The following is a 15397-nucleotide window of genomic DNA, read 5'->3' as shown; positions in this document are numbered from 1 at the left end:
CATCAATAGGTCAATAGGTTGGAAAATACAACCATTTCATGTCACAACCCTGGGATGGAGCAGTACCACTTATCGGCTGAGGATCGTCCAATACCGATACAGATACCCGACACCAATACAATCCATTATTTAGCTAGGACATTACAGACAATTGTTTGTTTGTTTGTGACTAATCCTTATTTGATTTTTATAAAGTTAAAAGAAAATAATAAATACATTTCATTTTCCTTTCATCAACAGGGCTGGGTATCGCCACCGATTACCACATTTGTTTTCGATTCACAAAAGGGCCCCGATTGCATTTGATTTCAATTCAAATTGGATATGGATTCGGCTACAGTAGGTCTGACGGCGCAATCCATTCTTTGTGGATCTAGCCCTCAGTGTTCACACTGTAAAAGTGTTCTTCACTTAGACACCATATGTATTTCATGGAGGCAGGTAGAATCCTCCACCCTACTGGTAGAATCCCCTAAAGTAAATCATCAGAGCTGTTTCATCCTCTTAGAGTGTGAGAGGAGCCCCGACTTCTCCTACTTTCCACTTCCAAAGTGTGGAAGTGGGTAGATTCCAAGGTACACCTGAGGAGGAGCGGTTGTGTGTTCTCTGTGATCTGGGAGTGGTGGAGGATGAATTAAATTTTGTTTTGCACCGTCCCTTCACTCCCTTGTACACCGACTTGAGGGTTGAGAAATTTGAGAAAATTATATTTGTAAATCCGGATTTGTTTCGGCAGTCAAGAGTTGTATGTTGAGTTGGTTTTTTGTGGAGGAGATTTTCAGTTTTTTTGGAGAAAGCATGGCACTTGAGACAAAACACATTATATCCTATATAATTTTATATGAATTCCTCTTGTTTCTTTGAAGTACAGTGTTTACAGCTTGTTATGTTTTATTTTGTTTTCTTTTTTGTGGCCATCTTGGTCTATATACTTATCGTTAAAGGTCCCGTGTCTTGCTATTACTTTCACTATTTGGGCAACTTTACACAATTCCTGAGTCTATGGAACACATCTGTAAAGATTTTTTCCAAAAAAAATCATTGCTTTGTATTTCTAATCAAGTACTCTAAAGCAGCATTTTTCCACTTCAAGATTTCAAGCTGTTTTGGGCGGGGCTCCGCCCATAAGCACTTTGAGTGACAGTCACCCACACAGCGTGATACATGTATACGAGAGAGAGCGAGAGAGAGAACGAGAGAACGAGAGAGAACAAGCGAGGGAGAGAGAGAGGGAGAGAGAGAGGATACATCGCTCAGTGCACGCGTGTGCATGTCTGTGTGAGCGGCTCGACTACGATTGTGTGTAAAATGCTGCAGGTGGACCGTGGAGAGAGAGAGGGAGAGGATACATCGCTCCGTGCGAGCGTCTGTGTGAGCGGCTCGACTGCGATTGTGTGTAAAATGCTGCAGGTGGACCGTGGAGAGAGAGGGGGAGAGTCAAAGAGAAGGAGAGTCAGGGACAGGGAGACCGCTTCCGCATTATTCCCACTGCTCCGTTGTTGAGCGAATTGTTGCGAATTGTCGTTACCCGCGCACATCAACCCGTTTGAGGAAGTGTCAGTATTTCCACTCGCTCTGTTGTTGAGTGCGCTACAACCATAGAGGGGGCGTTAGTTATGCAGATCAGCTCCTTGCTACGTAGGATAGCGAGTCAAATCAGAATGGCTTAGTTCACTGGGGGAGGATATTGTCTTAACTGAATTGGAGCAATCCGCCAAAATGAGAATTAGAGACCCATTGATACAAACCCCCATTGCTAGAAAACAATGCTAAACACTGGAAAAGGCTATTTATAAGACAGGGGACCTTTAACACTTTCTCGGGTTTACCCCCCGCGGGTTGAATGCCCACTCACAAGAATTCTCGTATTTTCAATTTTTTTTTTTTTAGCAATCTGAAATCATATTTCATCAACCAAGTCTACCGTTGGAAATTCAGCTACCTCAGGCGCTCAGATGTGATATAAGCGCCCCCTATCGTCTCCCAGGTGGTAATTCACCCTTTTGGATTGAACTCAATGCAAATGAATGAGAAAAAAAAAAACCTGCACTCCACATTTTACTTCTCACTCACGCAGCCGGCATCTACCAGCTTCATGCTGGACTCTCGGAGCCACAGGGAATATGTGTTTTACTGTATACACAGTGAATCAATAAAAATATCGATTTTTTCTAATGGCGATCAGGAATTGGAATAATCCATTTGGATACCATCCGATCTCAGGTAAGGAATCTATGTTACAAGTCTAAGGATAATCACTCGTTTTCACGGATATATACGTTTTTATGTGATTATGTGATATTGCCGTTTCACTGTGCGCGCCGTCAGGAAATAGGAGAAGCGATTTTCAGCGCGGGCCACGAGCGTGCATGCGTACACATATACTATCGATAATCTAGCGTTTATTTGAAAACGATTTATAAATAGGCCGAACAATGACAACGTTCTAGAATATTCCAGAAAAAGGCGATTATCATGGGATGTGTTGTTTTTTCCGTGAAAACGAGTGATTTTCAAAATGCTAGAAAACGGAAATGAAGCGATAAAAAAACAATCTGCTAAAACAATGTTGACTGGAAAATGAGTCTTTGATAAGCGACGGGCAGATTAGACACAGCCATAATTTAAAACATAGATTAGGCGATATTAACGTTAACATTGGAGTGGATGTGGGCATTCAAGGGGGTAAAAAGGAAAACACGGCTGGCTCTCAAAGTGTTAAGTATACTATATACTTAGTGATGCACCGATGTGAAAATTGTGGCAGATACCGATACCTCTGTATAGAAAACACTGTTTTATGATAATCAAATAAAGAGCTATTTTCCAAAACGCATTTATCTTTTTACTTTTGTAACTTATTTTCAGAAATGACTGATATTTTAAAACTATTTAAGGCCAAAACATGTAAACATTTATTTTTATATCGGCCCAATCTTGATATCGGACCGATACCGATATGTACAAAAACTGCCATATCGGCCGATATTATATCAGCGGCCGATATATCGTGCATCACTATATATAATTATTGTTTATGTGTCTTGTAAGCCCATATGGGCTGTGCATACATCTGTATGTAAGACACAAATTAAAAAAATATCAATCAATCCCAAAAATATGACCTCAGAATTCTTGAAACACCCGCTATCCTACAGCAGCACAACAACAGGTTGTTTGAAAAGATTGTCCTTCATCAATTTAAGCCAGCTGTGTCTTTGATCAAGCCTGAAGTAGCCTTGGTACCAAACGTCTAATACTGTGGGAAGAAAAGCTGCTGGTTTTCAGTTAATGAGCTTTTCACACCAGAGGTGCTGCGCCCTGCGCTACAGTGGGCACCACATCCGTTGGCATCCAGCTCAGTGCAGCTCTGTCACTGCAGCAGCCTGTGTGTCTGGTTTTAAAGCTCCTTGAGGTGTTGCTACCCTGACGTGAACCCTCACACTGAGGCGCACAGGTGAATTTGCCCGTTTTATCGAATTTATCACAGGAAGCTATTCTGGGGGGTGTAACGGACGCTCCCAGAGTGTAATAAGTAAAGTAATGATATTACTTTTGTAACGAGTAGTTGCCAGTAGAGAAGTAAAATTGTCAATAAAGTTTTATATTTTCAATACTGTATTGAACATATTTTCAGAACATTTTGATTCTGTATTGAGATCGTTACACATCTAATGACCGTACCCTCAACACATCTTAGCGTTTGTGGTGGAGGAGGGGACAAATGGAGCACAATACTCACGGACAGACAGGATGGGCCTCGCCTCTGGCTCAGATCGTCCCCTGACTATGACATCATCATCGTCAGAATACTCGGAGGTGGAGTCGTTGTCATTGACCTGAGGAGAGAGAAGAAAAGAGTGGTTATTAACCATATCATGTCATCTTCACTCCTAATCTTCCAATTCCAAGAGAGACTCACAATTTCTCAGTGCTAGAAACAGCCAACTTTACAACCCGTTACAGGGCTTTAGGGCTGACCTTCGAATATTTTTTTGGAATTCGAAGCTTCGGGGCCGAGATTCGATTTTAATTCGAAGCTTCGAAATAAAAATAAAGAAATTATTTTAATTTATATATATATATTTTATGTTGTGGGACTTGTACAGCACTTTGTTCAACTGTCAGTGCTGTAAAGTTTAAACCTTAAAATCTTAGACAAACGAAACACTGCTTTCATGAAATATTGTAAGCAGTCATTTGAGGCTTTATAAAAGCAGCACAATGAACACAAATCTGTCAGTGCCGAGTCCGACCTCATCTTAAATAACAAACAGCATTGCTTGTTGTAATTAACAAAGAGAGGCCGAGTTGATTTTGCAAAATACAAATAAAATCAAATCATATATATATATATATATATTTTTTTTTTAATATAATCGAATTTTATTTTCATATTCGAATCCCATGCCCATCGAACGAAGCTTCGAAGCTTCAAAGTATTTAAGACAGCCCTACAGGGCTTGACATTAAGGCTTGTCCTATTGTCCGGGACAAGTAAAAAAAAATTGTCGGAGAAGCATAATACAATTGAACTTGTCCGACCGGTATCGGTATTTTTTACTTGTCCGGTTCCCCAAACAAATAGTAACGTTATTCCATCTGATCAGAAAGTGCCTGTCTCACACAGTGTCACACTGGAAACTCTCAATCTCTGTACGTCAATATTACTTGTCCCGGACAAACGGTGAGTGTCTTCTGAGTACTCGCTTAGTAGTTGACAGTGGCACGAGACCCCCGAAAATATCAGAATGTTTAATAAAAGTTCCCGCGATACTGGCCATTCTCCCAGTCAAGGGAGTACTTTATGAGCACAAAATCACAATAATTGTCCAAATCTCTTGTCGGTTTTATTAATAGGCCTTTATTTTCACAAGTACATTTCGGACAAGTAAGTTTAGCTTTCGGACAAGTAAAATGTCTGAGCCACTTGTCCCGAAGGACAAGTGGCTCAAAAAGTTAATGTCAAGCCCTGCCGTTAGAACAACGTTTATTAATTGTATCTGGCAAAAGAGGAAGGGGGCGTCTGGAAATTGTCTGGAACAGCTGGGATGTGGTAGGCAAGAGGTTTTAGAAGTTTTGTCGATTTACACAAAGCAACTGTTGTCTTTCCTCCTATCCCTACTAGATATACATTCACAAATGTACTTTATCCCCTAACTTGCTCTGCCTTGCAAAAGGGCACTGTGGCAGAGATGGCGAGCATCATAGATGTAATAGCAGTTCTAAGTGCACCAGCCTGCCCTGGGCATTATCGGTCTTCTAAACAGCATTTTATGAATACACTTTCTTTTTTTTTTTCAATCATTCTCTACTACAGGAGATGTGAAACTACTTTTCTCGATTATTCTTTACTACACTATATAAAAAAATAATAATTATCTAAATGTTGGAAATGAGCTTCAATCATTTATTTGGTCGGTTATAAGTCTCAAAACTATAGGATTTATGGTAAAAGTAGGCAGACTGAGTTGAGGATTCTGGAATGTTGAGGCAGTAAATTAATTGAATATATGTCATTCCGGCAGAGAAATAAAACCTGCTCATCGATAAACATTTCTGCTCTCTGCCTCTATTATTTCCCTACTGTGTGGGAGGGATTGTTCGGAGGGAAGTGAGCTATGAATCAAGGTCATGTGTCTGGGTCTCTGTCAAAACCCAAGCTATTGCCCTCAGACCCATAACTCCTGACCACCACAGGCATTAAGCAAAATGACTTTTCTGTCAAAAAAGAAAAGAAAAAACACAAGACTATCAATTTAGATTGTAGACAGTGTTTCCCTTAGCAGTCAAAAGTCACCAAAGAAAAAATAAAAATAAATGATTTAAGAGTTGACTCCCTCTGTGATGAACACACAATCCTAAAAAGCCCAATCTAATCAGGATTTCTAGTGGTCCAAGAGACACTTTTATCTATCATCTTATACTTATGCATGCGGTGCCAGATGCAGTAGCATAATGTTGTTGGCCAAACCCTGCCATTGAAATTGCTATAAGAGAATAAAAGGCCAAATGAATACCTATGACTTGACTAAAGTGCCAGATATAATTACCAAACACCCAAAAGCCTTCGAAAACTAACTAAAGGAATCTGCAGATCTCAATTGTACCACATTGTTTGCATTTTTACTTCATTGTACTTTAGGTTGTATATTTGTATAGTGTTGGGACTTTATTCCTCTTTTTTTGAGCATCCTATTCATTCTGTTTGTTCCATTTTGTTTTGTTCCGTTTTTGTTCCGTTCCGTTTTTGTTTAGGTCACTGTTTCTCTCCCCTCCCCCTTTTTATTGTAAAGGCGCTATATAAATTCAAGCCATTATTATTACTTTTTTACTGTATGAAGCACATTCTCAGGGGCTCATACCGAACCAAGCATTTCACTGGAATGTACATGTACTTTTATACGTGACAAATAAAACAAAACGTGAACTTGACGTATTCCGTTTCCAAGGACGACTTCTCAGATGGTTCTGGGCAACAAACCATCCAAAGCATTGGGTTCGTCACACTGAGCCATGTGAGGCTGCGTCCTGGACAATACGCTGCATTTCAACATCACGTCCAAACTGCTGGCAAAACATTTGTATGCAATTATATTCTGAGTTCAAAATTCAAGAGGTTTATTCATCACATACATAGACAAGACATATTGTAACTGAGGGGTACAATTCCCTGACTGTATTGATAAGTATGGTATCATTAAACCACTACCGCTTTATGTACTTTAACTACTGGCCATACAGTACACGATATCTAAATATGATGAACACTTTCCCACAATGAAATCGGGTCCACACAAAGGTAATAATCAAATATTTAATATATAGCAAAGGGTACATATAACATTCACTATTACGTTTATGATTTGAATGCTCTTGTAAGGCAAATGAGTACTCGTAGGCAAATCAACACTGAATGTCCAATCTCTGGTTACGCAGGAAGCAAGTATACAACCTGGCTCTTAGGGAATTATAACGATGGCACACTTAATGATTATAGCTGGATATACTGTAGGGGTCCTCCCGGTCGTAAGCCGGTAGGGGGGGTAGGAGAGCCGTCGGCAGTATCCCGTCTGGTCAACGATGTCTAGGGAGACTTCACGTACAGAAGACAGTGCAGTAGAATCTTGATCCACAGATGAATACACCTTGGCTCTCTCGTAGGCTGTAGCTGTAGCTCCACAGTGAAGAAGAAGCGAGGCGACCTCAGTCTGGTCTGAGCGCCGTCTCACCTTGACTCCTTTCGGGGTAAATCCAACACTCACCGGTGTTGGCGATTATCCGCTCCACAAATCAAAGTACCAAAGCAAATATATATTCCATGCCGCATAGGGCTCAGCAGTCGTCGGGTAGGTAATCCAATGTACAGGTCCACTCGGTCCTCGCCTAGAACTCCTCGGATGAAAGCACCACGTGTGGTCTGCCCAACCTGGTTAAGACTCTAGATAACACGAGGAAGCGACGGGGATGCTGCTCACTGTAGAACTCTAACCGCACGATGCACCATACATAATAGACTATTATTACTTAATAGAAATACGGTGCCAAACTCTGACAATTCAGCTATTAATTCGCACGAGGTCTCAATGCTATTCTAAGGCCAAACAGGCCATACTACACCGCACGCGGTATCGTGGGGTGAGGCTTCACGTTCTATTACTTAGTTGGGTAGAAGGGTAAAGGACTAAGGGAAAAGAGGAATTCTACATTTACTTGCGCCCTATTTATATGCACGGTGAACAAATAGTGCCACTCTCTTTTCGGTAGCCGTATTCCTGCGCGGAGCCGGGGCTAGTAGGGACATGTTTCGTCGGTACCATTGAACTTGGCTCCAAGGGGCTTGTCTCCTGGCGCCAGTTCCTTGTCCAATAAGAGAATGAACTATTATGGGCTATAGTAGACTAAATGAATATTCCGTGTATATGTACAAGGAATATACAAGGGATATCAAACGATATACAAATACTATTCAATATATATCCATAAATAAATATATATTCGGTTTAATCTGATCCTTCACAACACATATAGTGAAATGAAGTTGCCTTGCCCGCTTCGATTGTGCAAAAAAATACAAATGATAATAGAATAAAATAGAATAGATAAGAGTTATTATCTAGTTTCCTCACCCCGCGAGCAGAGTTTGTTTGGAGTCTGTCACGGTCAAAGAGTTCTATAATATATCATGGTCAGCTATGTTTTTATTCAGAAAAAATAAATAATGCACATCCTCCGTTTGTTGGTGCTGAGCCAAACTGTAAAAACAGTAATACATAAGACAAAGCGGGGCTCGCAACTCACTTGTTGTTCCAAGGTGTTTTAATTGACCAAAAGGCAGTAGATACGACGTTTCGACCGACCTTTCCGGTCTTCTTCAAGCTTGAACAATCTAAATAGTGTAACTTTTCAGTGCACGTTTTTATTTACATTGTGACAACTGAACAAGCTTATGACTTGAACAAGGAACTAAACAAGGGAAACAGGGCAATAATACATAATGCATTAATCCCGATCCGTCTCAGCCACAGCATAACTGAGACCGGCTATGGCAAAAATCATAAATAGACTACTGTAAATAAAATAGCCTATAACTTTATAAAGGATAGGCTATAGCAGGGGTTCCCAACCTTTATTCCCCAGAGCCCCACGATTCCTAGGAATATGATACGATATAGGCTACTGGTCCGTCAGCGAGGAGATAGCCCACAGCGGGTAGCCATTTGAGAATAGGCTATTATGACCAAACGAGGGTAGGCTAGGCTATAGCGTATAGCCTATAAATATTATTTAATGTTTTCATAAGCGTAAAGATACAAGGACAAGAGTTAGATTAACGATCAAGTTAGTTTACTGTATGCACTGCAGGCTTCGCAGGGCTCCATGTCTGTGCCATGCGTTATGCGCAAGTTACTGTCGCATAGTTGTTTGTAGCCGATAAAGGCCTATATGTAGGCTATGCTATTATATATATAATTTATATAGGCTACCTAATACCGACAGCAAAATAGATTGTATGCCTCTACAAATAATATTATACCAGGTAGCCAATTGACGGAAAATTCGTCGCGACTTGGAATCAAATTGACGGAAATCCGTCGTAGGACGGAGAACTTTAATCTCAGTGAGCAGTGGTGGAAAGTAACTAAGTATTTGTACTCAAAGTACTGTACTCAAGTACAATTTCAAGCTACTTGTACTTTACATGAGTATTATCATTTTAGGGAACTTTATACTTTTACTTCACTACAATTCAAAGGAAATATTGTACTTTTTACTCCACTACATTTATCTGAACCCATCAGTTACGTTACTTTGAAGAAAAAGATTTTGCATAGAAAACATGGCAAAAATGTATAACTGGACCACATACAACTTTAACATAACCTATAGTGGTCAATGGATCGAGGTTTGAATGCTCCCAAGCACCGGAATTCACAAACGTCATGTAGAATGTGTACTTTTACTTTAGATACTCAAGTAAATAATAATAATAATTAATTTAATTTATATAGCGCTTCTCAATAACCTGAAGTCGCTGACAATAGTCGGGAGCAAGAGTACAAACAAAGAAACAAAAGCAAAGACACAAAACAAAAGGAACATGAGACCATGGGGGGAACAGGGAAGACAGCATGATAGCACAAAAAAGACTGGAGACAGACATCAATCAGGTTGGAGGGGGGGGGGGGGGGGTTTATGGGTGGGGGGGGTTGAAGGCAAGGGAGAACAGGTGGGTTTTGAGGTGAGCTTTGAAGGTGGAGAGTGTAGGGGAGTCTCTGATGGACTGGGGGAGGGAGTTCCAGAGTCAGGGTGCAGTACGAGAGAAGGCCAGATCTCTAACGTTTTTAAGCTTGGATGTCAGGACAGTGAGGGAGGCAGTGGAGGAGGACCGGAGGGAACGGGTGGGGCGGTAGGGAAGAAGGAGATCAGTCAGGTAGGGGGGGGCCAGGCTGTGGAGGGCTTTGAAGGTGAGGAGTAGTGTTTTAAAGTTTATGCAGTGTTTGATCGGGAGCCATTGGAGGGAGTGGAGGACAGGAGTGATGTGTTCGCGGGACCAGGTGTTAGTGAGGAGGCGGGCGGCTGAATTTTGGACCATTTGCAGTTTATGGAGGGAGCGGGAGGTGATACCAGTGAGGAGGGAGTTGCAGTAGTCCAGGCAGGAGGAGATGAAGGCGTGAATGAGGGATTCAGCAGCAGGGGGGGGGGGGGGGAGAGGCAGTGACGGATTTTTGCAATGTTGCGGAGGTGAAAGTAGGATATTTTTACGATGGAGCGGACGTGGGGGTCAAATGAGAGGGTGGGGTGAAGTAAATTCAATAGAAAATGCTTCTCTACTTTTACTTAAGTAAAATAACTACTTCTTCCACCACTGACATTGAGCGACCCAAGACTGAATATTATTTGTCCATGAGAGGGGGAATTTCATCCTGGACAGCGTGAAGGTGGCCGAAATCGCGTCGCAAAATGTGTTTAGAGAGAAGTTGATTGACTCACATCTTCCTGCTGCTTCTTATTCCAGCGTAGCTGAGCGTTGGCTGAAGCCATCACCTCGATCACAAAGGTTGTGGTCATGTAGCTGATGAGGAACAGAAACCACATCACATGTTAGAAACACAGACAGACTTGTGGATAAACGCTCAATGAAGGGCCACACATCTATGCTACTCAGTTTATTCAGAGGACTGAGAAGAGAGGAGGGTGGTGACCCAAAACCTAGGAAGACCACCCTCAAGAGACAGACCAGGCATCCCTCCGCTCAAAACCCAATCCCCCTATTTATAATAAAAGGATACTTGGGCCCTAATGATAAGGATAAGCACTCAATGAAGAAACCCAATCCCGCTAGCAAACATGTATGCTACTATGTCAAATCCAAAGGTCATATGTATATATATACGTATGCGTGTGTGTGCGTGACGTGTGCGTGTGTGTACACTGATTTCCAGAGTATTAAGTATTAAGTCTCTTTTCAGACAATTTTGCTCCAATCTTTACAAATACAAATTAAAACATTCAAAATGATAGAGCTGAATGTCCTTTCATACTCGGCTCAGTCCATCACTTTGAGAGTGAACAATGTCTACAATGAAAATAAAGATAATATAAAACAACGCCAGCAGCGCAGGGACAGCGGCTGAACAGGGGACTCCATACTCCAAGTTCCAGACTGGGCCTTGGATAGCCAAAGCCTTTGATCACTAAAAAAAACAAAACAAAAAAAAAAACTTACCTCATGAATGCTAGGAAGGAGACCAGCGCCAGGCTAACAGCCCAGCCAGCTGTAGCAAAGGCCTTGGGCATGGTTAGAGCCCCCGTGCCCACAATAAGATTAAACATGTAAACCAGCCCCACCTGGAACAAAGAAACACAGGTAAGACATGAGCTCATGAGCGCTTGTTAAGCTAAATAAGATAAGATATTCCTTTATTGATCCCCTTGGGGAAATTCAGGAAATCAATACTATCTATCAGGGTTCCATCCTACAGTGTGGCCCTTTGTTGTCCCCAAGAGCCTAATCTTACTGATTATATAGTGCTAAATTGCGCCCTAGTGATTGTACACAGAAAGGGGTTATCGGGACATCCCTACAATGTATGCTAATGTGTCATCAATGGGACCATCATACAGGTGTGTTCACCGGATCACCTTTATCTGACAAGAACGTATCTGGGTCGCAAAAGTTGTAAATAATGAAATAAAAAGGAAAATACGCTTGGGAACACAAAAGCAGTGTGCAGGACAGTGTTTTCTCCTTGTCCTTTTTGCTGCCTGGAAGCTGCAAAATACTATGAGTGTGCGTGTGTGTGACGTGTGTATGTGTGTGTGTGTGTGCCTCTGTGGGATTTGGTGCTGAAAATAAAACGATTCCTGCAAATAACATGTCAGGAAAAAGCTGTTATTTTGCTCAACAACTGGTTTGAAAACCTGTGGCGGAGGACGGCAAAGGTTGAAATATTTCAACTTTTTCCGCTGAATATTCTCTGATTTTGCCATGAACTCTCATTGGAAAATAATATTATCCAATTTGCGATCTACCATCATAATGGAAACGAGGGACACGCGCGTGGAAGGAGTCAGGCGAGTCTCTCAGCTCTTCTAGACGAGCATCACATGACAAGGCCCACGTTCTTAACAAAAAGCAACTGAAGCCAACTTTGCTGATAGAACTTCATGCAAGAATCTTTCCCTTGAAGTTCTCATTTCATCTTTACTTGCGGTAGAAAGGTAAGGGTACGGTGTCCTATATCCCTCGTCTAATGAGCTCCGACATGCAAATTTGCACAATGTGCCAAGATGGGAAGGTCAAAAACACATGCTGTAGCACTCCATTTGGTGAGACTTCCAACATCAAAGGGTTAGACAGCACTCTCTTTTAGGTGCCATGGTGCACTTCAGCAAAACCACAAATACTAACTAATTCAGTAAAAGCATTGACAGCTTGAAAATAACACAAAGTCTTGGTGATGATCACACGAGACAAGAGTACACAAACACAATTGGCTGTTGGAATTTGCCTAAACTACATAAACCTGGAGAAAAAGGCTTGATTGTGAGCCGAGTAAATTAAACTATTTCATCCGACATTACTTTTCTTAATATTTGAGCAAATCTGGAGTAGGGATGGGCATGAGACATGAGTAATTGATTGCTCGAGAATTCACCATTTTGCAACTGAGCTCGAGTATTTTTTGAGGGTGCTCAATTTCTTATGAAATCACCAAAAGTGCTCGTTTGTGCCACTGAAACAAAAATCTCACTTTGAAATCCTGTGAGGTGTGAGTTGTTGCAGGAAGACTACACTGCTTCAGCTGAGAAGCATGAGAGCGTACCGCGAAAACTTGTTACATTGAAATCTAGCTTAGTGTTATCTGAAAGATAAACGCAGCGGTTTGTGTTCGTGCATTTCCAAATTGTGCCAACGTGTCGCCCACTTTGCGTTCCATGAGCGGAGAGACATGTTGCAAACAGAGTGGAGGTAATGTAATTATTACAAATGGTAACTGACAATACGCATTAAAACCCCTTAAGCCCGACGGTACAGGGCCGAGATTCATATCACGCCATAAATCGAGAACGTATTAATTAATGTAGTGTTTCTTTTTCAAATGTAGCCAAGAGTAAAGCCCTAACCCTATCAAAACAGCAGTCAGTTTATATTTTTAGCACTACGTTTGTTTACCAATGATTTTAAGTGTAAATTGCTAAATAGGAGTTTATAAATATCTCTGCGCATCCCGACGAAAAACCGGATGAATTAGACGGAAATAAAGTAAGCCGTCATACATGTGTGTAGTGTAGTCCTATGAACGAGGAGACCCAGGGAAAAGGCAACTCTGGGTAATGCCTGCACCCGAATCTCCATGCAGTGTCCCGAGTGCATGTCAGAAAAGGGCTTACGTCTAAGAACTAACAAGGGTAACCAGTAGATAAACAGATCCATGTAAAGGAGGCCAGTCGGCCAGCTTAAGGCAGCCCTTTTCCGTATCAGATGACTGTAGTGCTTTAAAAACGTTAAACTCCCAATAATCAGACTACACCAACGAAATCTAATACTTTCGTGACAAAGACAAAATATCAGATATCAGCTAAATCAGCCAATTTCAAAGAACCCCCTTGAATTAGTCATCAAAACTGAGGATGAACAAATTTGTTGTGTAAGCACTTTGGTTTCCTCTTTCGAATGAGCAAGCCAGACCCATGGACCCATGGATTTCCATTGGTATCAGTCTTTCAGAATTATCTTTGTCATAAAGTAGCCCAGTCTAGGCTGAATGCTATGCTTTTCTTGCTTGAAGCCAATTCAATATCCTCATAAACATTTACGGAGGCAATACTCATGAATGGAGGCAATTAGAGAGAACAGCCTGGAGGGATACATAGCTAAACTATGGTTGGTCAAAGTGTGATCACCAGAGACGAGTGCACTTCAGCTAGTGAATTCAAAAGCTTGCCATAATTTGCTATTGCTATTTTTAATGGTCCTGTTCAATTGGACTTCGTTTCCTGGGATGGTGACCAACTGTCAACTGAACACATCCTACTACTATAGATAATGATATGACCTATGTATTGAGAGAGAGAGAGAGAGAGAGAGAGAGAGAGAGAGAGAGAGAGAGAGAGAGAGAGAGAGAGAGAGAGAGAGAGAGAGAGAATTTATGTCTAATGACATTCCAGTATTATAACTTACAAAGGGGGAGTAGGGTTCCCCCGACTCAGTGATTCCACCACCTGCCATTATTGGCACCAGAGAGACACAGGTTGCAGCCTGGAGGAATGAGAAGGATCAATGACTATTATTATGGTCCAATAACACCTTTAATTTAATACGTGACTGAAACTGTCACACTCATCGTGTAGATTTTATTTCAACAACACAAACACACACATTTGCTGAATGAATGAAAACTTTATTTAACAGATTGCAGAATGGGTACAAATACAGTACAGCTCAATACACACAATTGTTAAGGGGATGCAGACCAGAGAAATACTTTCGACTAGTTTACATCAGGGTCCCCCATTTTCAATTCATAGTGAACATAGTGCTAACAACATACAGGTGCACCGTTAACTTATCTAAATGATAACTCTAAACGATGAAGAATAATGTTACAACGGAAACGGGGACCCTGATGGAAACAAGACAAACGTCTTTCTCAGGTCTGCATCCCCTTAACAATTGTATGTATTGAGCCGTACTGTATTGTACCCATTCTGCAATCTGTTAAATAAAGTTTTCATTCATTCATTCATTCAACGTTACTCGTTTAGACTCAAACGAGCTGCTACGCTACTTGCAACTATAGAAATATGCAACGTTATGCAAAATGTAAACAATGCTCACCTCACCTCACTTACTTCCTCAAGTCCAATACCTAGCTAGCGTCCACGTCTTGCTAGCTAAAAGCCCAATAATACGCTACTGCTAGCTGGATGATTAAACCCACTGTGGCAAGCAAATGCAATGGTCACGTCTACCACTTAGCAAAAATGTGCTGCTTCCTTCGTGTTGTACGCGACACGGGTCAACGTGAACTAAAGCCACAACACCGCTCCGCTTCTGGCTACACCCAGGTAGCTCATCACTAGCACATCAAGCTGTCTGTTGATGCAGTGATTTTTTTCAGTTGCCTATGTTTGCGAATACGCTCTCTGATTGGCTAGCCGCGTACAGCGAAGACCCGCTCTGATTGGTTTAGCGCCGAAGGGTCTTTTCCGCCTTGGTCTTCGCTGTACGCGGCTAGCCAATCAGAGAGCGTCTTCGCAAACATAGTCTACGGAAAAAGATCACACAGCTGTCTGTGATAATAATAATAATAACTTTATTTGTATAGCACTTTTCATACAGAGGTTGCAGTTCAAAGTGCTTCACAACAGTAAAAAATACAGGCATAAG

At 41.4% G+C, this 15397-nt stretch overlaps 1 protein-coding gene across 2 annotated transcripts in view; it reads right to left on the bottom strand.

Annotated features, from left to right (window-relative positions):
- The window catches only part of tmem104 (transmembrane protein 104), a 168292-nt gene extending 153244 nt beyond the window's left edge, over positions 1-15048 (bottom strand). Inside the window, exons 1-5 of one of the 2 annotated variants that reach the window (XM_084329499.1) lie at positions 14846-15048; positions 14189-14266; positions 11231-11352; positions 10495-10576; positions 3743-3839 (exon numbers count right to left, since the gene is read on the bottom strand). In XM_084329499.1, the coding sequence (XP_084185625.1) occupies positions 3743-3839; positions 10495-10576; positions 11231-11352; positions 14189-14236 (349 nt within the window). In that variant the 5' untranslated portion in view covers positions 14237-14266; positions 14846-15048. The remainder of the gene's footprint in view (positions 1-3742; positions 3840-10494; positions 10577-11230; positions 11353-14188; positions 14267-14845) is intronic. The other variant, XM_084329498.1, reaches the window with a different exon arrangement.
- Between the last annotated feature and the right edge of the window lie 349 nt (positions 15049-15397).

The sequence above is a fragment of the Notolepis coatsorum genome (assembly GCF_963971535.1).
Source record: "Notolepis coatsorum genome assembly, chromosome: 14".
Taxonomy (NCBI): domain Eukaryota; kingdom Metazoa; phylum Chordata; class Actinopteri; order Aulopiformes; family Paralepididae; genus Notolepis; species Notolepis coatsorum.
This window is presented reverse-complemented; position numbering and strand designations above follow the sequence as displayed.